Below are 23,623 nucleotides of genomic sequence, written 5' to 3'. Positions count from 1 at the left end.
TGCAAGTTCTTTGTTTTAATCTCTCCCATACCCTGGTTTAAGTCGAAAAATGCTTTTAAAGGAAAGGGAAAGTCTGAATAAATGTTAGGCTGAGGTAGCATGTTATGTTGCTTGCATCAGGAACATAAATGCCGAGCTGAGGGTGCACACTAATAAACCCTTTCATATATTAAATAATGTATGAAAAAAAATATTTGTGACACAATTTGATTAAACATACTTAATAGTGTAGCTGTAATGACTGGCCATTAAACCTTTCACACTTACCTATAGTGCATATAGTGCAATTTGCCCAGTAGTACAGTGCACCGTGAATGAGACATGCTTAAACATTAACACAAATAGGTGCAATCTCTACACAATAATGTTAAAACCAGGCATGGATGAAACAAAACTGAATGTACTTGATCTGAGGTCTTTTCTTTATACACATTTTGTTTTATCTAATTCTAGCTGTATAATGAAGTTAATGAAGCGGGCCAGATGAAATATATATAAAATGTAAGATACCTACAGCCTGCTACAGTAAGTAAAGGCCTGGATTACATGGTGCCTTTACTCTCTGTCAGAGACTGGAGAATTTTCCAGGGAGATTGTACTGGGCTCTCGAATGTCAAATTCAGCAACTCTAAATATGGGTGGTCCAGAGATAGCAGGTATGTTTAAACTTTAATCCATACAGGCATCAGCAGCGGAAAGGGCACATGTATTTGTGCCTTGGTGTTTCCTAACATTCAGAAATAAACATTTCAACCTATGGACTAATACACAAAAACAAAGATAGTTTACCTTTAAGTTAAATTTAAGTTGTTAGAGAAGGTCCTATTCTTGGAAACCAGTTGATCTTTATTTATTTTTTCATAGTTTTTTAATTAATTGCCTTCCTCTCCTGCCTCTTTCCACTGATTCCAGAAGCCAAAAAACTTTTGCTTTGTGAGGCTAAAATTGTAATGTTATTGTTAGTTTTCAGTGTTCCCTCTAAGCTGTATACTCATTCGCACACAGACAAATTTTGAGGTCAATGCACACAAAACAAATTGTGATGCACATAAAGAAGTTTGTGTGAAAAACACAACATTTTACATGTATTCTGACCTGAGCACAGTTTTTTAAAATGCACACAGAAGTTTAAAATGTGAGTTATGGGCTTCTTGCTCATGAAACCCTCTATAACCTTCAAGGTGTGGGTATAGCCTACCTTTTTGTTTATAGGCTTCATATGTATGGCACCACATCATAATCTGCTGTGATCTCTGAAGGGAGATGTTATTCTCCCTAGTTTATCTCATACTCCCTCATGTGCTGCAGTCATAAAAGGGTTAAATCCCCCAAATATTCTCACCTGGGGATAATTATCATATAGCCTACTATGAGGCCTTGGGGGGAATCTGAGGGCTGAGATGAGGAAACAGCAGAAGAAGGAAGGCGGTAAATGTTGTACAACAAAGGTACAGTGATTTGTATACATTATTTGGTTTTTGCTTCTGGAAATGCCATCCCATTTTTCTGGAGTAAATTATTTCACACAGCATGATAAATAGGCCCTGTAGTCTATCAGTTAATTAGCCCACTGCATAAAGGGGTAGTATGTACACTTCTAGCAGTACTATAACTCCCTCTTTTATGCCTACACGACACAAGCTCTAAAAATACCTCCTCAATACAGGGGATCCAAAAAAAACTATACAGTGTTTATGCAGTGTTTGATATAAATCTTGTATTCTTGCAATCTTGAATAGAAAGCCTTTAGTGTATATAAATTGTAATAATATAATAGGGAAAAAAGCACAATACAACAACCAGGAGATAGATGGATATAAGTGGTAAGATTAAGGACTTCTTTCATCCCAAACTACCTTTCATACTTGCTAGCTATCCCTAATATCCCAGAACAGTGCTAATGCATGGCCATCTGCTGCAGGATATTTTTGTCTCTGTAAATAAACCAGTTGTTTAAACAAAAAACTGACAAACTACATGGAGGTAATTCAGCAATCCTGTAGCCAGAAAGCAGTTATTAAGGCCTTTACACACATGCTGAGCGCATAAAAATTCATACAGTATATTGTGTTTATATGCATATTTATGCATAAAAAAGTGCGTTTTTATCAGTTCCAAAAGCAACCCTCTATTCTATTGTCTTCTGAATGGGCTTCAAGCTCAAGAAAATGCAGAATCTTGTGTCTAAAACAACATGATTAAACATAAAAACAATAAAACGCAACCCAGGCAGAAATAAAATAATTATATATTTAGGTGTGCTTAAACTTGCATTTCAAACATGCATTAAACACAAAAAAAGCCACTTTGTTAGAGCCTTTAAAGAAGAAGGAAAGTTACAAATGTTAGGCACCCCCAGTGATTGTAATCACTTACCTGATACCTCGGGCCGGTGCAGTTTTCTGCTAACAGGAGCACCAGCCCGGGGTATCAGGTAAGTGATTACAATCACTGGGGGTGCCTAACATTTGGGGTATCTGTGAGTGAGCGACCCTCATCCTATTCATTTCTTCACAATCCTTGGGCCAATGCATACGCAGTAGAGTTGGAGCCGGACACTACTGTGCATGCCCAAGCAGCTAGAAGAGAGAAGTGGATCACTCAAATGCAGGTACCCTGAGCCGGTGCAGTTTTCTGCTAACAACAGGGTATTGGGCAAGTGATTACAATCTCTGGGGAGTGTCAAACATTTCGGCTCCCTCCAGTGACTGTACCTTTCTTTCTCCTTTAATGCGTTCTTATATTTTATTCATACTGTTTCTATTGTCATATTTTATGTCATATTGTTATTACTTGGAAGACATAATTAGAATTCTGACCACTAACCCTCCCAGACTTCTGAGATCCAGGATTCTGCCCACTTTGCTTTTTTTCCTGTCCATAAAAAGATAATAAAGCACTGGGAAGAGCAAATCCTCTATTTGCCAACTTAGGGGGTAAGAAAGACTGGGAAGTGAAGTCAAGTTTCAGGGCTGTAGTGGGGTAGCAATTGGGCAGATAGAGTGCAAAGAATGGGGCAGATCAAGGAAAACTAGCTGTAATGTGCTTGAGAAGGATGCAGGGAAAGTTATAAGGGCTCTGGCACACGGGGGAGATTAGTCGCCCGCGATAAAACTCCCTGTGGCAGACGCGGCGGGGCAATTTCAGGGAATCGCCGAAAAAGACTCGCGAGTCTTTTTCGGCGATTTGCGCGAAATCGCGCCGCCGCGTCTGCCATCCCGCCGGCGACTTACATGTTCGCCGGTGGGATGGCAGGGGTAGGCAACTCGGGGAGATTAGTCGCCCGCGAACAGGGAGTTTTATCGCGGGCGACTAATCTCCCCCGTGTGCCAGAGCCCTAAGGGTAAAGACACACGGAGCTACTAGTAGCAGGTACTTGTGGCTACTAAAATAGACAATGCTGATCAATTACTGATAAAAACTAGAAGGCTGTTTCTGCACCTTTTTATAAATGTTTTTTAGTACTGTATTTTGTTCTTTTTTTTTTTTTTTTTTTTTTTTTAAATTGCAGTCTCACCACCTAATTAGGACATGAGAGGGTTAAAATGACTATTCAGTTTTTCATTTTTGCTACTGAAGCAATGGAATTTTGCTGTATATTCTGCATATTTTTATCCCAGCCTCATATTTTCCCTTTGAACTTTTTCTATTTTCTTTATTACCTCCTCCTCTCCCCTCCCTCTATCTTTAGGAAAGTCCCATTCTTTTTGCTTTCACTTTCAATTAAAAGCTCAGTCGACAAAACCAGAGACTCGCAGTGAAGCAGATAAACGACCGACAGAATATCTATATTGTACAAGATGACAACTGTACATATACCACCAGCTGCACAGGAAAAAGTGTGTATTTCTATATCTTATATTTGCTGTATTAAATATGAAGTGTAACTGTGACTGTGCAAAACTGTGTACTGTAAATGTATTGTGTATAACTACTGGCACTGTAAATATAAAGTTACATATGCATGGATTTTCAGGTGTATTTTGTATGACTAGGCCAGGAGTTTAATTCTGTGTAATTAAATACAGTAGAACAGAGAGAATATACTGCAGAGACAGGCTGAGGCCTGTAGTTTCATTTTGCAGTGTTGCATTTTTAATTACGGAAGTTAAATGTTAAAGCTATTAGCAGAGATAGCAAGCACGAATAGCGTAACCACCTGAAATAATATCTTACCAGACTCCTTTTTTCTATGCTTATTTGAAACATGCAGTGTTCCAGAACAAATGGAGAAACCTGAACTGTAATTAAATAGACAACAGTATTTTATATACAGAAATAGAAGGATTATATGTCCAACAGACGTCTGATGATGAAGTATCAAAAAAAAAAAAAGTGTGTATGTGTTTGTAAGGTTAAATTAGCCTTTAATTAACATGTAGCTACCACCAAAAATAGCTGTAGATATCCCAAATAGAACAATGCAAATAATGGTTACACTGTATAATGACCCCATATGTATTCATACTGTAAGTTATAAGAATATTTGAAGTCAACAAGGAGGACAGGAAGATACAGGGGGTGTCTGAAGAGGTTGCAATGCAAAGGGTCAGTAGTAACACAGAAATGCAGGTTAATAGCACCTTACAATTATAAACGGACATCCCCTGTGTTTTTTTTTTTTGTTTTTTTTAATCATTGTTTTTATTTATTGATAAGCAAAGTTCTTGTTACAGCGGTTATCATAATACAGAGTTACATCCCCTGTTTTAAAATATAAAAATTTTAGCAGGTCCAAGGTCACATAAAGATATAATGCCTCCAGGCTGGAGGTCTGGTTATATTATTTCTTATAATACATAAGTGACCACTAAGCCTGAATGTTTCTAATAAGCACCCTTAGAATATATTATAAGAATATTATAATTATTATAAGAATATATTTCACATGTTAGTCGAGCAGCACATTTCCAGTAAGGAAATTATAAAAGGTGACAAAATCCCCATCTAATTTGTACAACGTATGCAAAAGAGAGGCATTATGTATAGGAGTCTTATAGTAACACCAAAATATGAAAGTGTATACAAGTAATTACAGTATAATGTTGCCTTGCTCTGGTACAACTGGTGTGTTTGCCTCAGATAGACTACTAGATTTTATATAAACAAAGCTGCTGTGTAGCCATGGGGGCAGCCATTCAAAGGAGAAAAGGCTCAGATTACTTAGCAGATAACAGATAAAGCCAAATTATATTCTACAGAGTTTATCTGTTATTTGCTCTGTAACCTTTGCCTTGTCTCATTTTTTCCAGCTTGAATGGCTGCCCCCATGTCTACACAGCAGCTTATTTCAATCTATAGCAGTGCTGTCCAACTGGCGGCCCTCTTTGTGGCCCCCCACCTGTCTGGCTTCTTTGATGTCTTAACTTTGTGCTGCACTACCACCATTGTGATAAAATGGGTGTGGCTTGAAGTGGGTGTGGTTTAAGGGGGGAGTGGTCAAAACTGACTTCCATTAGCGGCCCTCCAACATGTATTCGAGAGAAATGCCGGCCCTCTGTACTGTAAAAGTTGGACAGCACTGATCTATAGCAGCGCTGTCCAACTGGCGGCCCGCAAGGCTGTATACTGCGGCCCGCGACACTGTGGGTAAATCTGAAATCTAGGCTGTGCGCACACCTCCCCTAACTAATCCGATTACCTAACAAGCAGCCTGTGCATCTCCACATTGTCCAGTGTCTCCCCGCACTTTCATTAAAGTCTCCCTGCTTTATTCAGTCAGTCCACTACCGGCCGATAGGACGTCCAGATCTGATGTCACAAGCTCCGCCCACTTGCGGCACAAGCTCCGCCCCCACATTCCCTTTGTATTTGGCAAGGTGCCTTCAGCAGATAGAATACGGCTGCGCGATCCTCATCTGGTCTTTTGCCACCTGCCATCTGCTGCCTTGGTCCCTAAACTTGCTGCCCATGCCTGCATCATACTACCAGAGCCTGCCCTAAAAGTGGTGAGCCTAACTGTGGGGATAATGATTTTTAACGCTGTGGGTCACAGTGTCAGTCCCTGCTGGTGGTTAATATTAGGGGTGTCTGTAGCAATTTATGATGGGGTGAATTTTGGGCTTAATGGGTCACAGTACCAATTTATACTGGGGTATTATTTCAGTGTACCAGTTGTGATTCCTATCCCATTCAATGCTGGAGGTCAGTGTTCAATTTGATACAGGAAATCAGGGTACCCATTGTTGCTAAGCCTTATTGTACCATTTTATGTGGGTTTAATGTGCCTTTTAATGAGTGCTGTAAAAGATTTCCTTCTGTATAAATGTTGAGGATTATTCTGGCCTATATCAATCTATTGTGGTACTAAACAAGTGCAAATTTTTTGTAGTCTTGTATGTATGTATGTATGTATGTATAACTTTATTTAGAAAGGGTACACAGGGCTGTACATTTTTACAACAGAGAAACTTACACACAGGGAGGACAAGTATTATAATAAATACAATAAATAAGTGTAAAGACACAGTGCCATGTGGTATAATTTACGGTAGGAAGGAGGTCTCTGTCCCGTAGAGCTTACAATCTAAGTGCATGTATAAATATTTTGAGGTCCCACTGATCACTGAATCTCCTGTATTAGAGCACTATGCTAATCTGCACATACTTAAGGCACATACTGCCAGTGGTACACCTGTTCAGGTTCTGGTCTTTGAGGTTGTAGCAGTGCTGTGCTTGTGTATGTACCAGGCATTCTCTTACTGCTTTGTCAGCATATGTACCTACAGTAGGTACACTGGTGCTGACCTTGTAATATAGGTCCCCAGTTTGTGAATAAATGCTCCCAAAATACATTAATTTAGCTCTATGTGCCATTTTGACAATTTTTACAATTTATTAATTTTCTATTTTACACTATGAAATGGGGAGCTTGTACTCTGACACAGGAGAAAACACATTCTTACCTGTGCTCTAGCTCCCAGCTCCCAGTTTCTACAGATACCAGCATGTGTGTTGTCTAAAAATGGGTGTGGCAAAGGGGTGTGTCTTTATAAGAGGGTGTGGCTTTCACATACATGGGCGTAGTCAACATTTGACTATCGGCCCTCCACCACGTAGGTCAGAGAAATTCCGGCCCTCGGTACCACAGAAGTTGGACAGCACTGATCTATAGTATTGTTTCTGTAGCACACAGACCAGTGTTATCAGTGCAGGCCAATAGTACCTTATATTTTATTACTTTAAAACACTTTGGTGTTACTGTTCCATTAAGCTTGCCATACACATTCGCTTGTTTGGAGAGTGAATCTGTCCCCAATTTCACCACTACATTCTGGGGCAAATTAGCCTGATACAATTGCTTGGCGCCCCGGCTAACAATCACATCATAATAGGTACCTATGTAGGCCAGTTGAGAGGGAAATGCATTAATGTTCCAATGCAGTCTCCAACCAACAGGATTTTCTAACCTGCCCAATAGCTCTGGATGATTTTCAGCCAGATTTCTTTGGGAAGGGTCCATACATGGGCAAATAAGCTTCTGAATCAGTCTGTATTGTCAGCTTAAATTTCCCTGTGAATGCAGGCCCGGATTTGTGGCGAGGCCACAAAGGCCCGGGCCTAGGGCGGCATAAACATAGGGGCGGCATGCCGCCCCGCCGCACGCAAATTTTTAAAATTTTGCTCCCATACGGAGCAATGGGGACCTCTCCCCACTGCTCCGTATGGGAGTTTTAACTTTGGCGCATGCGCGTTAGCGCGGCGGCAGGGAAGGAGGAGGTGGTTTGCGCATGCGCGCTCGCACGGCGGGTGGGGGCGGTAGGGGGCGCCGAATTGGGGCGGCCTCGGGGCGCGTCATTTAGAAATCCGGCGCTGTGTGAATGTGCAGCTTAACATTGATTCAGTCATGGGAGAAGGGACTGTAAACAGGGCCAGTGGTGGGAAAAGTTGCAGAACAAAAGCATGCCCATTGGTGATTTTAGAAAGACAGACAGACACACATGTAGATACAGGTATCTGCACATACATATAAAGGCCCAAAGGCACTCACAATATCATTAGTATCTTCAATTTCTATATTTTTCTCATTTCTTTCCATTGAGACTAACATGTTAGTGATCTACAAACCTACCTTCCTTGCTTTACACTAAAATATTTAAAATTGTGCTAATCCAGGTTTTACTTGTTACAGGTAGCTGCATTTCAGAAGCAGTTTTCTAAAGAGGTGAGACAATAATAAAATGATGTATGTGGGTAGTGGTGGTAGATTTTTCACTGTATATAACAGATGGTCAGATCTGACACTTAACAAAACAGCTGAACGGTTTGGCGACAGCCATTGTATGACTGGCCTGTAAATGCACCGGTCCATTCTGTGGGTGTTGTACCTGCTATACGGACCCTGTACTTTTTTTCTTCAGGCCTGTAAATGTACCAGTCCATTCTGTGGGTGTTGTATCTGCTATATGGACCCTGTACTTTTTTTCTTCAGGCTTCTAAATGCATCGGTCCAGTCTGTGGGTGTTGTACCTGCTATACGGATCCTGTACTTTTTTCTTCAGGCCTGTAAATGCACCGGTCCAGTCTGTGGGTGTTGTACCTGCTATACGTATATGGACCCTGTACTTTTTTACTTCATTTCTGCTGCAAGAGAAAGAAAACCAACTAGGTAGCAAATTAAATTGCAAATTATACCTGCAAACCAGGTTTCCATTTTACCATGCAGGTTTGAACTGCAGTGTTTGCCTCCCTAGTTTTTGTTAATTACCTACCAATATCCTTGACCTATAGTTGGTGCCAAGTTGAATCCCCACATCAGCTGGAGTCTACATATCCTAGATTTCCTGGTATCTCTGTGAAGCTTTTCTTTATTATAAATTCATGCATAGGTTGCTTTCTCTTTATTATACTGACTTCCCTTTTTTACCCACAGGCAGATAATTTAATTGCTGTTGGAATCCCACAGAAGATATATGAGCTAGACCAGCTTCTGTCTGTAAGTTGGGATAGTTGATATTTTACAGAAGGGAAGGGGGAGAAAGAGAAGAAGAAGCCACTACTGTGTGTATTGAAGCTTCTAGTTGGAGACGAGTCACACATATAAATGTGGAAGCTGTTGTACTCCACCCCACCTCCTCTCTAATTTTTTACTGTAAAAATGTATATATTTTTAAATATTAACCATAGTTCTCAGTCTATTAATTTGGGAAAAGATGACATTAAAGGGTTATAAGAGGGAACTAAAAAAAAGTTAAGAAACTTTAAAGAGTGCTGTATAATAGTTTTTATCTAAATAGGAAACAAAATAAAACATTTTTGCAAGCAAAACAAGTCCCACCCCCAGAAATTATATAAATTGTATGTTTTGATCCACTGAACACTGACTTGTACATTTTAAAGTTTCATTAATTCCTGATGAATGGAAGGTTTTCCCCCAAACATTAGATTGTATTGTCCTTACAGGTCAGTCTGGGGCTTAATAAATAGCCTTTGAATTTAAGTAAGTGCTGTTTCTAATTTAGCTTGAGCCGAGTATAAGTATTGTTTTGCTTATCATAAGGTACAAGTAAGGTTTTGCTAATTTGCAATGTAGTTTTGGGCCCAATTTCACAACAAAGTATATTCTGCAGGAAGGGTCTGGAGAAGAAGAGTTAAATTAGGAACGGGTCTTGGGAAACAGACAAGGTTGTTCACACAGCAAAACAGGCACTGTAGGGGAAGAGAAGTTTATTTTGTGTAACAAGATACACAGAATGCTTAACACAAACAAAATAAAACTTTTGATAACAGTTGGCAAAACACAGAGAATGAGATTTAAACTACCAGCACCCCCCTCCAGTTACAGAGGTAAGGGACCTAAAAGGAAAAATATGGGTTAAGTTTAGTACTGATAGATGATTGCTTAAAATATGTGATGGGTAATTTGTGGTGTATTATCTTTCAGTCTCCAGAGCTGAATGTATCAGATCTGAGTACACTCCGAGCTGAACTGGACATACCAATTCCAGATCCAGAGAAAGAAAAGGAAAAAGAAAAGAAGGTGAGTGGAGGGTAAATTACAAATTAGCTATTTAAAAGAAAAAAACTGAAAGTGATACTCACTTGGAAAGCCTCCAGTGATTTACTATTTTCTGAAGCTGCTGAGTGGCATTGTGTATTGCCCAGAGATGGACCAGAGAAAAAAAGGGAAAGGGCCTGGCGCAGAGTAGCAAACTTGCCCTGACGCTGTCCTACCTGGGAGCCAGCATGGAGTGAAGATTTTCATGCAACAATGGAGAAAGCAGACCCCGTGGTCCAGGCCCTCCTGCAACCATGGGGTCTGCTTTTTTTCTATTGTTACGCCAATGTTAATGTTAGGGTGAAGACACACATAGGTTAAAGTATAAGCAAGCAACTAATATAACCCTGGCCTATGAGGAAAGAGGGACTTGCACCTGTAATTAGCAGTGGTCGCTGAACAACCCCTTCATAACAAGTCTGTGTATGGGGCCGACCAATGGGCCTACTAAACTCATATCTGGCTGAAAATCAGCCAGATATGAATTGGAGAAGTTTGAAAATTGCATGGAGGAGGAGTGCATTGGGCAAATTATTCCATGGGCCTTGTTTGGGTCTCTGCAGCCCTAATAGATAATCCAATCATTGGCCCCCATTAGTGTTTCTAGAATCTCTCTGAGCTACAAACAATGTTCCCTTTTGCAGTAAGGTGTGAACAAACAAAGTATGACTGCAGATGTCCAACTCAGAAGCTCAGAGCTGTTAGGCAGAGTACTAACCACTGAGCTGCTCTGTCATACCATTGCTCCAGATTGTTTCACATACAGGGCCCTCAATACTCCTGAACACCCGGAAGCTTTCAAGCCAGCTTTCACTATTGTAATAGGATGTTAAGCACTGTTCTGCTGACCTTTCATTGTAAGGGAAACCTCCACCCAAACACAACTTAAGCTTTTTGAAAAGCAAACATAATTTCAAGCTACTTTGCAATATACAGCAAGTAAAAAACGAGTAGCCTTTTCATAGTTTTTAATGTAATATTATCGTTTGGAACAGTTATCCAAGCCTAAACCCCCTGTTCTCCTGCTGATCTGGCTGACTACTTTGAGACCGAATAAAATGTAAAAGTAGTCGACTGTCCTCAGCCCGCCTTCTGCCTGAATCTCCAAATCCCACAATTCCCTGCACACGTGATATGGAATAGTTTTACAATTTGTAACAGCAAAGACATGTATTCTGCTTGATTAAATATATAGAACAACCTTATACCAGCAAGATAGTTTATGGAGAATATATGTCAATCTTTTTTTGTCTTTAGAAAAAAGAAAAAGATGAGAAAAAGAAAGATGATGAAGAAGAGAAAGGTAAAAAAAACCAAAAACCTTTGGATTCATGGTGCCAACTTTTTATTAACACTATACATACCCTTTAAAGGACAACTAAAGGCACCAGTTAAACTCTGCTTTCTAGGGCATAAGGCTGCTGTGACCCCTCCCACAGCCAACAACCCCCTCCCCATGGCACAAAATATATAGATAATTTGTGGTATTTCTTTTCTCTTTCAAGGCCCTCCATGTGGCCCCATTCCCAGCAATGAGAAAATTGTCAGCCTGCAAAAAAGAATTAGAAGTGAAATCCAAGAAGCAAAAGAGAAATTGAACATGGTAAGAGAGGCGGGCAGTATAAAAATCCCTGAATGGATTAGATAACATATGGATGTAGGAAATGGGTAAGGATGGGCCAAAAGCAAGGTCTGTACTGTAATTTCCTATAAAGTACAGTGGTTACATAAGTAAATAAGCTCTTTAGAAATAACAATGATAGTAATAAGAAAAAAAGCAATTTATTGTCCGCCTGGACAGCTGAGAGCCCTTTCATTTTTAACTACAAAAATGTACCAGACAAGACTGCAATATCTGTTTTGATGTTTTTCTTTACATATGGGATAATTTCTGCTATTGAGCTGTTTATGTTGTTGTTGGAATGTAGATGTTGACAGTACACCGATACTCAATCAAAATGAAAACAGGTTCTGGACCAGGTTGTGCATATATAATAAAGGTGTCTGTTTCCTTAACTTTAGGTCCCACCACAAAGTAAATTCCAACAAATAAACATGGGAAACACACTTCTTTATTTAACAAGACAGCAGCAAGGTTTCTGCATGTGTCTGTTTCCCCATGTTTATTACACTGAGACTCAAATATGTACCGTTACAGTCCTAACAGCATAGACGTTGGTTCTAATCTCACATTACAGTTATAATTTATATGAATCCATTATGATCCCCAAGGAATTAAGGGGTTTTCTAAAAGAGGAAAACCATAGCCAATATATTAATAATGAATGATTGAAATGTTCCACGTACTGCCAGAGCTGGGCCAAGTAATATTGCTGTCCAAGGCAATACTGTCTGGCCCAGCATCCCAGCCTACCCCATGCACAGTTGAACCCACAACCCCGATCACTGTGATGTCACTTGCCAGCTTCAACTTCGCTCGGGCTCGAAACTGCAGCCTAGGTGTGTGCCTACCCTTAGTTCTGGCCCTGTAACCTAGGATTAGCAGAAGAAATGAGTTTGGTTGACAATTTTATATGTTTGGGGGCTCCCTTCAAGATTTATCCAGAAATGTGCTCTGTTACCTTCACTTAAAGTCATGTATGCTAAGGCCTGGAAGAGAGATTTAGTAAAGGTTAAGATTATTATAATGTGTTTTGACAAAAGGATGGCATAAGTGACGCTTCAAAGTTTTCTGAAGTTGCCTCACAAGATTGTGGAAGACTTTTCGTGGCCGACTAATTTTCCCCATTTGCCATCAGCCTAAGGGCTTTAACAGACAAGATTAGTTACCCTCAACAAATCTCGATTACAGGCGACTAATCTCCACCAAATGCCTTGTCTTGTGAGGAAACTTTGGAAAGCTGAAGCAACACATATGTTTTGGGAGAAAACCAGAGTACCCAGGCAAACCCCACACAGACACAAGGAGAACATGCAGACTCTGCAGATAGTGTCCAAGCTGGAACTGAACTCAGGACCCCAGTCCTGAAGTGCTACCCACTGAGCCAAAATCCACTCAATAATTAAATCATGAATCGCATCTACATACCCGTCCCTTGTGGGGGACAGTATGTAGATGTGCAGAGCATACTTTTTGTCGTTTTAATTAAGAAATATTTATGGTTTCTGTTACTTTTGACACTAAGGGCTCTGGCACACGGGGAGATTAGTCGCCCGCGGCAAAACTCCCTGTTCGCGGGCGACTAATCTCCCCGAGTTGCCTTCCCCTGCCATCCCACCGGCGAAAATGTAAGTGGCCGGTGGGATGGCACACGCGGCGGCACGATTTCAGCAAATCGCCGAAAATGCCTCGCGATGCAACTTCGGTGATTTGCCGAAATCGCCTGCGCAGCGTGTACCATCCCACCGGCGACTTACATATTCGCCGGTGGGATGGTAGTTCGGGGAGATTAGTCGCCCGTGACAAGGGAGATTTGTCACGGGCAACTAATCTCCCTGTGTGTCAGAGCCCTAAGAGAAAAGGAGAAGTTGTTTGTTTAAATGTAGATAGAGAGCTCTGAACAAATTGCCCTGCTTATAAAGGAAGGGAGGGTTGAGTTTGGTGAAAATAGCCCAACTTTAAAATATTTAAAAATAATAATAATTTCAACACAAGTTCTTTTTATGGTGCTCATTTTAAGTAAAGCTGTGTTAGGTGTATACTGCCCCTTTAATGATGAATCTTATTTCAGCACTGTCAGTAAGCCAAAGGTTAATTTGGTATTTATAAGAGATATACGGTTGATAAATGAGAATTGTTTACACAATGTGCCTTCTAATTTCAGGTCACCCTATGGCTGCAGCTTCAGATTCCTCAGATTGAAGATGGGAATAACTTTGGAGTTGCTGTACAGGTAATTTGAATTAGAACATACTGGACACCTGTATCATAGTTATACTTTACAAATCTCATTTTAGTTCCCTTCCTCCTTAGGAAAAAGTGTTTGAACTGATGACAAATGTGAGAACCAAGCTGGATGCATTTCAGACACAGCTTTCAAAGTAAGATTTGTTATGAAAACAATCCACTTAAAAGAAACTCCACATTTACAAATACATTTAAAATTACTGAAAATTTCAAAATAATGTATGTTGGAAAGGTGCTTAAATATACATTTCTAGGCTGAACATTTTTGTGAAGGTGTTAGAATCACTGGCTTATATCTGGGCTCTGTAACATGACATTTGGGCTAGCATTAGTGCCAACAATGGCACTAATGATCAAGAAAGGAAAACCAAGCTGACTAAAAATACATGCCATTGGGGTTATCAAACACTATTCTATATGACCGGTCAATTAGAAGTGAGCCCGTGATCAGCTTTAGGCAAATGGTAAGCAGGGCCTTTTGTTAAAAATAGATATTTCACAGAGACAATTTAGTTGTTTGTTTGATATAAAAAAAGTGTACAAAACATCATACTATAAGTACATTCTAGTGTGAACCTTGCTGTAAAGCAATACTCACATAACCTATTTAGTTTCCTTAAACAATATCTGATGTTCTGGAGATGGAACTGTAGGCAGAATTGCATTATTGGAGCAACCCATAAAGAGTAAGGGTTGTATTTGTAGCCATGGGAATGCAGCAATTTCAACAAATAACTGCAGTTCCTAGACACTGAGCCCTGAAATGGCATCTCTGCCATAGTAATAAATTGAATATGTGATGTCATTATGACCTTAAATTTTTGAGCTTTTAGCAAAGGCTTTTAGGAATTCTACCGAACATAAATTTTGCTTGGGCACCTTTAATGGCACCTGATCAAAATCTTTTAACCCGCCCAAACGACGAGACAACCAATATCTCCAGCCTTTGCGATATTGGTAGCAATATTGCCTAGTCTATCCGCCATACACGCACCGAATATTATACGAAACAAGGTTTTGTATGGCCAGCTTTATCCACCATTCTTGCAAACATCCTTGTCTCAAAATACAATTGTTCTCATTCTCAGATATCTCTCTGATCGCGGTGATGCAGTGGCTAAAGCAGCAAAAGGTCCTCATGTGGTAAGAACCTCCTGCTACACACTATCGCAGCAATGAAAATTCTATACGTAAACACTGGCACACTTTTGACTAAATATACCATTACGTTGCTCCATGCAGAAGTAGAAGGAATCCCATTATCCCAAAAGTCTAAAGTTGACCATACACAAGCTGATAAAAGCTGCCGAAACGGTCCTGCTTATTGGCCCATGTATGGGGCACTGACAAATTAATATCTGTCTGCTAATAGGGCAGGTTTGATTTTCCTTTTGGGGAAAGGACTGCATCGGCACACTGATACGTTGCTCTCCCTAACAGCTTGCGTTGGGGACCATTATGATCCGAACAGTCAAGGTGGGCATTTCGGGGAAAGATGATGTGACGAGCTGATCTTGATGTATAGCCATCTTTAACTTGTACTCCCCACAACTCTTTTCAGTACTGCAATGAAACATTCTCCATTGTCTAGTCTCTCCTAATCAAACCTTTCTCTTTACAGGGAGATTATCGAGCTTTAGTGCATCAACTGGATGTATCTCAATATGCAGAACTCAGACTCACAGCCCTGGAGATCAGGAATACCTATGTAAGTGTTACTGGGTGAGGTGTATCTCACTGGTAACAACTGTCTTTTGAAGCGGTCCTGGAAGTGTGTTTTTCTTTTTAAATATATATAGCACCAGTTCTACACACGGCAATACAGCATTTAAATAATACATTATGCCTTCACCTTATTGGCTTTTAAGGTGTTACAGTGAGGCAAGTGACACCTTCAAGTGTAATTTTTTTTCTTTACTATTAATTGCACCATATGCATCTGAACTGGTTGAAAAGCCTACGTGCTGTGTAACCTTAAGTGGGCATATCAAAGGCTTTGACACTGGAGGCAACTTAAAAACAAAATGATTTAATAATAAAAAAAAAATAAAGACTAACTAAAATCAAGTATGGTCTCGGCAGGCAGCAGGCACACAAAGTCCAAGTACAGACAATGGTCTGGGCAGACAACCATGTTTGTGAGACAGGTGGCAGACAAACTAAAATCCAAATAACAGGAACTCACAATAAAGAGCTCAATGATCCTGCACAAGGCAGAGGAGCAGAAAGGCTTAAACAGCCCCTTAAGGGCTCTGGCACACGGGGAGATTAGTCGCCCGCGGCAAATCTCCTGTGTCTCGGGCAACTAATCTCCCCGGATTGCCATCCCACCGGCGAAAATGTAAATCGCCGGTGGGATGGCATATGGCATGGTGAAATCGCGCTGCCGCGTATACAGAGCACTAACTGAGCAAACGTGACTGGATCCTAATAGCTTCAGGTGTAAAAGGGTAACAGTCTTTGACATAAACCACCAGGTAACACTGCCTTCTGTGGTTCAGGTTGGAGGAACGGCTACCAACACACACCAGGTCAATGGTTTAAGACCAGGGAGTTTGTCACAGTCACATGGGTTCCCTGAACTGCATACCTGCCTTTTAACTGCCTAATCCAGGGTCCAATAGTATTCTGCAGCTGCATACAAATTATGACACCAGATAATTAGCCCAATAATTAACAACCAATTGCTCTCATGAAACAACACCTCCTTTCCATTTCAGTGAGGCACAGAATGTGACAAATCAACAAAGACAAACAGGACCCATATCCCATTCAAAAGAATTCATTCTAGAAAATAAAGTGTTTTTTTTTCTTTTAGGCCATCCTTTATGATGCTATTAGCAAGAATTATAACAAGATAAGGAGACCACGTGGCGATGGCAAGAGACTCATCTACTGAGTGAACCATTGATTCTTTCTTACTTGGTTTGTTAGGAGCCTTCACTATAACAAAATATAGACATATGCATGATGATGTATAAATTCAAATCTGTAATAAAGTCTGGATAAATGCTTAAATTTCTAATCTAAATAAAGGATGTGGTTGAAAGGAAAAGAAAAATTACCCTTAAGAGGGAGGTTTGTATATACTGAGAGGATATGAGGAGCAATAAATAAGTGCAGATATACGCTCTATGGGCAACCACAAATACACACACATTTATGGCTGCCTACACAGGTTAAAAACTGTATAAATAAACTAGCCATATACATACAAATAGTGTATATTTACATTTATAGGTATACACTTGGTGTATGCTCTTATGTCCAAAAACTGGAAGCTCAGTAACACACTCCTAAAACAAAAAGTCCTGAGTTTATGCACTGCCGTTGGCAGCTGCTGCCAGATGTGTTATCTCAGCATTTAGTTCTTGATTGGTCCAGTCAGCTCTAATGTCTTCAAGATGAGTGTCAAAGTCCACTAATTTGTTGTAAGCCTTAGCTTGCATGAGCTGCCTGGTGATTCTTTGAGTCTCTTCCCAGTGACCCCACATGACCCTGAAAAGACAAATGAAACTGTACAACAAGGGCAGGTCTGTGTTATAAGGCCTATGCTCAGCAGTGCTGATATGAGAGGAGGCATAAGAGCAACCCCTAGAACATTCCCAAGCAGATGCACCAGCTAAAGAGCACTGGCAAGCTCAAGGTGCAACCGAGTCCTGTACTTATCACATTATTTTACATATATTCACAAATAATTGGAGATGTATGGAACACCTAAGGATAATCAAAAATGGAGCTGTTCTTCATCCCTTGAAAGTTATCAGTCAAGGGCGTACAGTGCTTGAACAATCTAGCCACATGACTGTTGGAACCAGCCTTTTTTAATTCAGATTTCTGTAAATAATGGTAAATGTGAGGAACTGGAGATTAAAGACCCAGATATAAATAGGTCTAAATTGGTGTCAATGCCATTCAACAGATGTCTCTTGGGAGAATACTTACAAAGTCTTCTCCTTGGGAACCCACTGCTTGTTGCTGTTTTGGTGCAGCACTGTGAGTGGGGGAATTCCAGGATTCAGTGTCATACGCTCATTATCCAGCTACAAAGTCACAAAAGCAGGTTAGAACGAAAGAAAAACAGTACATTTGTAGCTTTATATGCAAAAAAAATGTATAACTTACCAATATTAATACAGCATCTTCTTGGTATTCAGCTATGTGGGATGCTGATCGGATTGCAGCGCAACTGAGGCTGAGCAAAAAGCAAAGTTAGCGAGTCAAACATGATGCTTGAGATCTGAATATGATGTGAATGATGTCCCAATTTCTAATATGCCTTTTACACTGAGCACAACTGCTTAATCCAAACATATGTTATGTTTTATATTCCAAGGGTAACATCACTGGTTTAATAACTAAGATTAGCCAAATGCTTTTTAAATGTTATAATTATGCAACTAAATCCTGAACTTGGTGCATTTCTAATATCGTATTTATTTAATTACAAACTGCAACACATAGAAAATAAATAAAAAGGGAACTACAGAGTAAGCATCAAGGTTTCCAGTGATTCTAACTGCTAAACTAGGAACCGGGGCCAGTGCTACTCTTCTTAAAAAAAATTAACTGGACTGTAGTTCATTCTGCAGAGTGTGCTGCTACATAAATAAAATTCATGCAATGCTTGTGCTGGTACATTTTTTAAAGAGAAGAAGGAAAGCAATAAGCCTGGGGGGCACAGAAATACAGCACCACACAGTGGTGCACTCATTTGATCCACTGACTTGGCCCTTGCCCGACAGGGTTTTCAAAAATCTCTGATGCCATTATATGGGCAGATATATGTGAGGGAGGCAGTTGGGAAGTGCCCATAAACAGACAGATAAGCTGTCGATTCAGTCTGCATGGTCTGAACCTGCAGTTTAAATCTTCTTGTGTAAAGCTGTCAAATACATTATAAGCACAGAACTTTCCCCAGTATGCCTACCTAAAGCAGGCAATATTAGGCTGATAAGATCTGGGCCAAACAATCTGATCACAATGACAGGGATACAGGCTGTCGGGGCAAGGACCAATCAATGCCGTCCTCATTTGGACAGGAAAATGAAACATGCCCAATTTGCATCTGACTAATTTTTAGTCAGGTGTCAGGTGGGTAGGCCCGTCAGAGAGCCTTATCCTCTGGAAGCTGCCAAATTGGTTTGAAGGGGTCAAATCGGCAGCTTAAATCTGCTGGTGTATGGCCACCAAGTCCAGTTGGATGACAGGGATGCCAAGTGCTGCCCAGACATTAAGTTTCAAGCAGACTGCTCAAAGCATATTTTTTTATTGTTTGCTATGGAATAAGGTGGCCATACATAAATTTAGCTGCCGATTCGGTCCCTTCAATTTGGCAGCTTAGCTTCCCCTGTATGAGGTTCTCCGACGGGCCTACCCGACTGATACCTGACTAAAAATCAGCCAGATAAAAATTGGGCAGGTTTCATTTTCCAGGCTGCTATGGAATAAGGTGGCCTTACATGGGCAGATTTAAGCTGTCATTCAAGTCCTTCAGACCATTTCGGCTGCTTATCTGCCCATGTCAAAAATTGGGTTAGGTGTCAATTGGACAGGTCTGATTTTCCTGTCGGACCAGGGACTGCTTTGTATCATTGAAATGGTCCTCACTGTTATGGCTCCTATACCCAGAATTGTAATTAGCCAAACGGATCGTACGGTGTATGGCCACCCTTACTGCATTGGGGTAAAGTTGCTCCAAAGACAGGAAGCTGCACACAGAGACAGCAGAAAATCTGTGCATGGTAAAGAGCACATGGTAAAATCTAAAGTAAATGATGCGCAAAACCTCAATCTGCACAAAACAACACTGACAAAGGGGTACAGACAAAAAGTATTTGCATAGCTTATTACCTGGTGTCTCTCAGGCCAGAGTTTGCTTGGTAATAACCAGCAATTACCAGTCCTTGGAGAGCACTCCATGAATCGATCTGTATCACAGTAAGAGAGAAAAAAAGAGAGAGAAAGCTACAAGTGTTTGGAACAGTGTGAAAGCACTTTGGAATGGCAAAGAGTGCCCATAGAATGGTTACATACCTGTGTTAGAGCCACTTCTAAACTGAGAGACAAAGGCAGATAAAGGTGACAGATTGGGATACAGTCACTCAGGGTGACACATCCATGTGATTTGTGACCCAGGAGAGCCCCACACACGGTACTGTGAGGATAGCGTGCCGCATGCAGAAGCATCTTGACATAAACACGAGTGGTGAACTCAACTTCACACATTTTCCTACAAAGCATGGAACAAATAAAGAGTGCACGGTAGAATCTAAAGCAAATTATGCACAAAACTTCAATTTCTGCAAGATCTGTGCTTGAATAAAAGGTCACTTGTAATACATCAAAGAAGAAATAAAATTAAATTCCCTGGGGTGTGCCAATATGTTACACAACTACAATATTCTAATTGCTAACCTGCTAACCCAGGCCAGTGCTCCTGTTCTTCAAAAAACTACATTGCTTGGGGCCTCCTTCTTCTTCCATCAGCTTCTGCTGATTTATGTACTGCAAATGTGCTCAGGTTCAAGAGGTACAGGGATTTTGGGGACAGCAAAGAAGGTGGTGGCGCAGCACCCTACGTTGGTTTCAAGTCATTTGTTAGATTAAAGGAAAAGAAAGACAAATTCACTGGGGGGGTACCCATATGTTAAGCACCCCCTTATGAATGTAATCACTAATTGTTCCCCTCCCAAGCCTGCCCCTTTTTGGAAAAGAAGTGCACCTACCCAGGGAAATAAGTTGCATAATGTTTGCTGGCATTTTTCTTAACTTTCCTGTGCACCGCTAACTCAGGCTCAACAATGTTTGATTGTTTCTAATGTGCAAGTCTAAAGGTGGCTATACATGGTAAGATTAACTTATGTGGCGAGGTTGCCAAACATGCTAATCTTTTCCCCCAATATACCCACCAGTATGCAATGTTGTGCTAAAACGACTGCATTGCAATGAAGGGGATAGAAAAAGTAAGAGAGAGAACCACATCAATAAACCAATGTGGTCGGGGAGGCCTGTTGGAGGACCTCACATACAGGGAGATAAGCTGCTAAATCAGTCTGAAGGACTTGCATTGGCAGCTTACATCTGCCTGTGTATGGCCACCTTAATGCTAATACCACATGTTTATTTGCAGGCCAAAAATTAGCCCCTATGCCTGCACCTGGAGCCATTGCATCAGCCTGGGTGCAGTTACAGGGGGTAGATTTAGAAGGTATAATGCATACTTGCAACTGTGAAAAATAAGAAACATGGTGGTGAGTCAAATTCATTCTGCATTTTGCAAGTTTAATATATAAATAAGTACAGACTGGCATGTTTTATATATAAACACTCTGTAATACTGTAGTAACACTATAAAGGGGATGTCCTGAACCATATCTGATATTTTTTCCCCCCCCTTAATCATATAAGGTGTAAATGTAGTAATATATGCAGAATGTATATATTCTGCATATAAGACTACATTTAGAACCCACAGGTATATTGGCCGGAAGCAGTATATAATTGATATATCATTCAGTGTCGGCCTGCTGCCACACCACTCCATGCACCCTGGTCCTTACCTTGCAAGACAGACCTTGCCATCCCCTGCGCATTTGCATGCCGTGTTGCATTACTTCAGTGGCTGCGTGGAACGCACAAGTCCAAGACAGGGAGTGGACCTGGGCCGGCAGGGCCCACAAGAGCTAGGGCCCACCTGTTTTTTTCCCGGTGTCCCACCAGCCCAGTCCAACCCTGATATTATTTGTATAGCTATAATAAGTAGATATGGGTGCCCATGAAATAAAAAGCCCACTTCTATCTTGGTCATATATCACTAAATGGATCTGAAGTGCTGCTAATAGGGTGTAACCAGTAAGATGCAGGAATAAACAGTTATACTTAGTTATTATAGGGCTTAACACATTTGTTCATTTATTAAGAGCCCATACAGTGATCTATCAAAGTGAAGGGATATAATCCCTACAGAAGCAGTATTACATGATGCAGAGAAAGAGGTACCCACCCAAACTGAATAATGAGAAGCTTGCTTTTACCCTGCTCTTGCACCAACTCTCCTACAGCAGCAGAATCCCAGTCAGCATAGGCAGAGTCAGCTTCCTATCCGGCAGAGGGACCATGAAAGGGTGACACTGTACCACGTGACTGATAGGAACTGGAGGGCGGGGCCGTCCCTGCAAACAGGAAGTAATGGGATCATTAAGGGGGTGTTAGCTGTTTTCATCCAGCTTTGTAGTGGCACGGAGCCGAGGTGGTCGATTGCTGTGTCCAGCTGCGCAGCGTGTTATTATTAGAGATTGCTGGGGACTGTCAGAAGGGACAGCATGCACAGGGTGTCTTTTTTAATACGGATTACACCACAGACTTTTTGCTCGGTGCTTGAGTGTTAGCATTCCATCCCACCTTTCTGCATTTTGGCCCATCAAACCTTATTCTGCCCCAGCCAGGTTTCAGGCTTTTCAGCCTAGCCTTGATTCTGTTGTTCAGTGTTTCATTAACTCCAATACAAAAACACTTAAGTGCTTCATCTGATTAATTAATTAAAACATAGCTTTTATTTCATCTTAAAGTTAAAAAGTGAATTTCATATGATAAAAAAATAGTTACATAAGTTACAAAAGATATATTTACACATTCATTAGTCTTTGTTAGTTGTCTTAATAATCAATAATAGATTGATATTAATCATTATGCATGATCAGTTATCTTATAAATTGCAAGGAAAAAATTCAAGGGGGTGAAAATCATTGAGGTAGAAGTTCACTATAATATTTACACTTATTTACAGGGTAAGTTACATTTCATTAGTCTCATGCATCATCACAGGAGATATAGATCTATGTATCCCATAGCACTGGCTTCCTAGTAGTAAAATTAGCCAGATGCAGTAAAGGGAAGAGGGGGGAGGGATTGGTGCATGCACTAGATCAGTAGAGTCTGAAATCACCGTAGTTACACAGTCAAACCAACCTCCATAAACAGTCTATTGTACTAAAGCCCCTCTTTCACTTCCATTGCCAAAAAAGTATCCACCTCATTGAGGTTACATAGGGGACTAAGTACTGATCAAATGGGAGGTTGCCATGCGCTCTCCTCACAACCTTCCACCTTCCACAAACAGTTTTTATCACAGTTTCTGTGCAGATTCTTTCCCTCCCCCTAAAGCTGGCCATACACGTGGTGATCTGACGATGTTTATATGACCGATGGTCGCACGAAACATCGTCAGATCCGCCACACACAGTCAGGGCTGAAACAGCAGATAAGGAGGTAGAAACAATAGGATTTCTACCTCCTTCTGCCGATTCAGCCCTGACGGCAGATTTTGGTCAGGCGCCTTCTATGGCGCCCGATCAAAATTTTCTAACCTGGCCGATCGGTGAGTCGTCCGATATCAGCAGTTTCCTGCGATATCGGTCGACTCGCCAACATGCCATACACGCACCGAATATCGTACGAAACAAGGTTTCGTACGATAGTATCGGTGCGTGTATGGCCAGCTTAACACAAACACCGGCGATGCTAATCGGCTCTCAGAGCAGCTACCCTCCCATTCATCATCCAGCCCTCTCTCCCTCCTGTGCTTACTCTCCGGTAGTGCCAGCTGCGGCTATCAAGAGCCGCCTCGTCTGGAAGTAATTAGTATACAGCCTTTCTCTCTGAACTACCTCAAAGTCACACCCTCACCTGCCCGACGCGTTTTGCTGCCAATACATGAGACCGACCAATGAGTTTGGCAGTCCATTCTCTACACTGTT

The 23,623-nt window shown here is 40.9% G+C and overlaps 2 protein-coding genes across 4 annotated transcripts; one reads left to right on the top strand and one right to left on the bottom strand.

The window, feature by feature from the left end:
* Window positions 1–1,429: 1,429 nt before the first annotated feature.
* psme1 (proteasome activator subunit 1) lies at window positions 1,430–16,926 on the top strand. Its single transcript, NM_001011302.2, is given in 12 exon segments — window positions 1,430–1,448; window positions 3,692–3,839; window positions 8,132–8,164; window positions 8,873–8,935; window positions 9,884–9,979; window positions 11,255–11,300; window positions 11,503–11,600; window positions 13,783–13,851; window positions 13,932–13,999; window positions 14,954–15,008; window positions 15,487–15,573; window positions 16,684–16,926. Coding segments are annotated over 11 exon segments (735 nt in total). The 5' UTR covers window positions 1,430–1,448; window positions 3,692–3,800; the 3' UTR covers window positions 16,765–16,926.
* emc9 (ER membrane protein complex subunit 9) lies at window positions 16,837–22,059 on the bottom strand. 3 transcript variants are annotated; one of them, XM_002939019.5, is made up of 6 exons: window positions 21,871–22,059; window positions 19,902–20,097; window positions 19,719–19,795; window positions 17,991–18,060; window positions 17,811–17,908; window positions 16,837–17,363 (listed from the first exon to the last, which is right to left on the bottom strand). In XM_002939019.5, the coding sequence occupies exons 2-6, from the start codon at window positions 20,091–20,093 to the stop codon at window positions 17,183–17,185; spliced, it is 618 nt and encodes a 205-aa protein (XP_002939065.2). In that variant the 5' UTR covers window positions 20,094–20,097; window positions 21,871–22,059; the 3' UTR covers window positions 16,837–17,182. The 3 variants fall into 3 exon arrangements, with proteins under 3 accessions (XP_002939065.2, XP_004910819.2, XP_004910818.2); XM_004910762.4 differs by having other exon boundaries at window positions 21,902–22,059; XM_004910761.4 differs by lacking the exon at window positions 21,871–22,059 and adding an exon at window positions 21,428–21,864.
* Window positions 22,060–23,623: the final 1,564 nt, after the last annotated feature.

Source organism: Xenopus tropicalis, chromosome 1 (genome assembly GCF_000004195.4).
Source record: "Xenopus tropicalis strain Nigerian chromosome 1, UCB_Xtro_10.0, whole genome shotgun sequence".
Classification (NCBI taxonomy): Eukaryota; Metazoa; Chordata; class Amphibia; order Anura; family Pipidae; genus Xenopus; species Xenopus tropicalis.
This window is presented reverse-complemented; position numbering and strand designations above follow the sequence as displayed.

What these genes read in the sequence shown, in the direction of transcription:
- emc9 (XM_002939019.5), bottom strand. Translation starts at nt 20,093, where the DNA reads ATGTGTGAAGTTGAGTTCACCACTCGTGTTTATGTCAAGATGCTTCTG. An exon ending in TCTGGCCTGAGAGACACCAG is followed by an intron (nt 18,061 to 19,718) that starts GTAATAAGCTAT and finishes CTTTTTGCTCAG; the next exon opens with CCTCAGTTGCGCTGCAATCC. An exon ending in GTTCCCAAGGAGAAGACTTT is followed by an intron (nt 17,364 to 17,810) that starts GTAAGTATTCTC and finishes TTGTCTTTTCAG; the next exon opens with GGTCATGTGGGGTCACTGGG.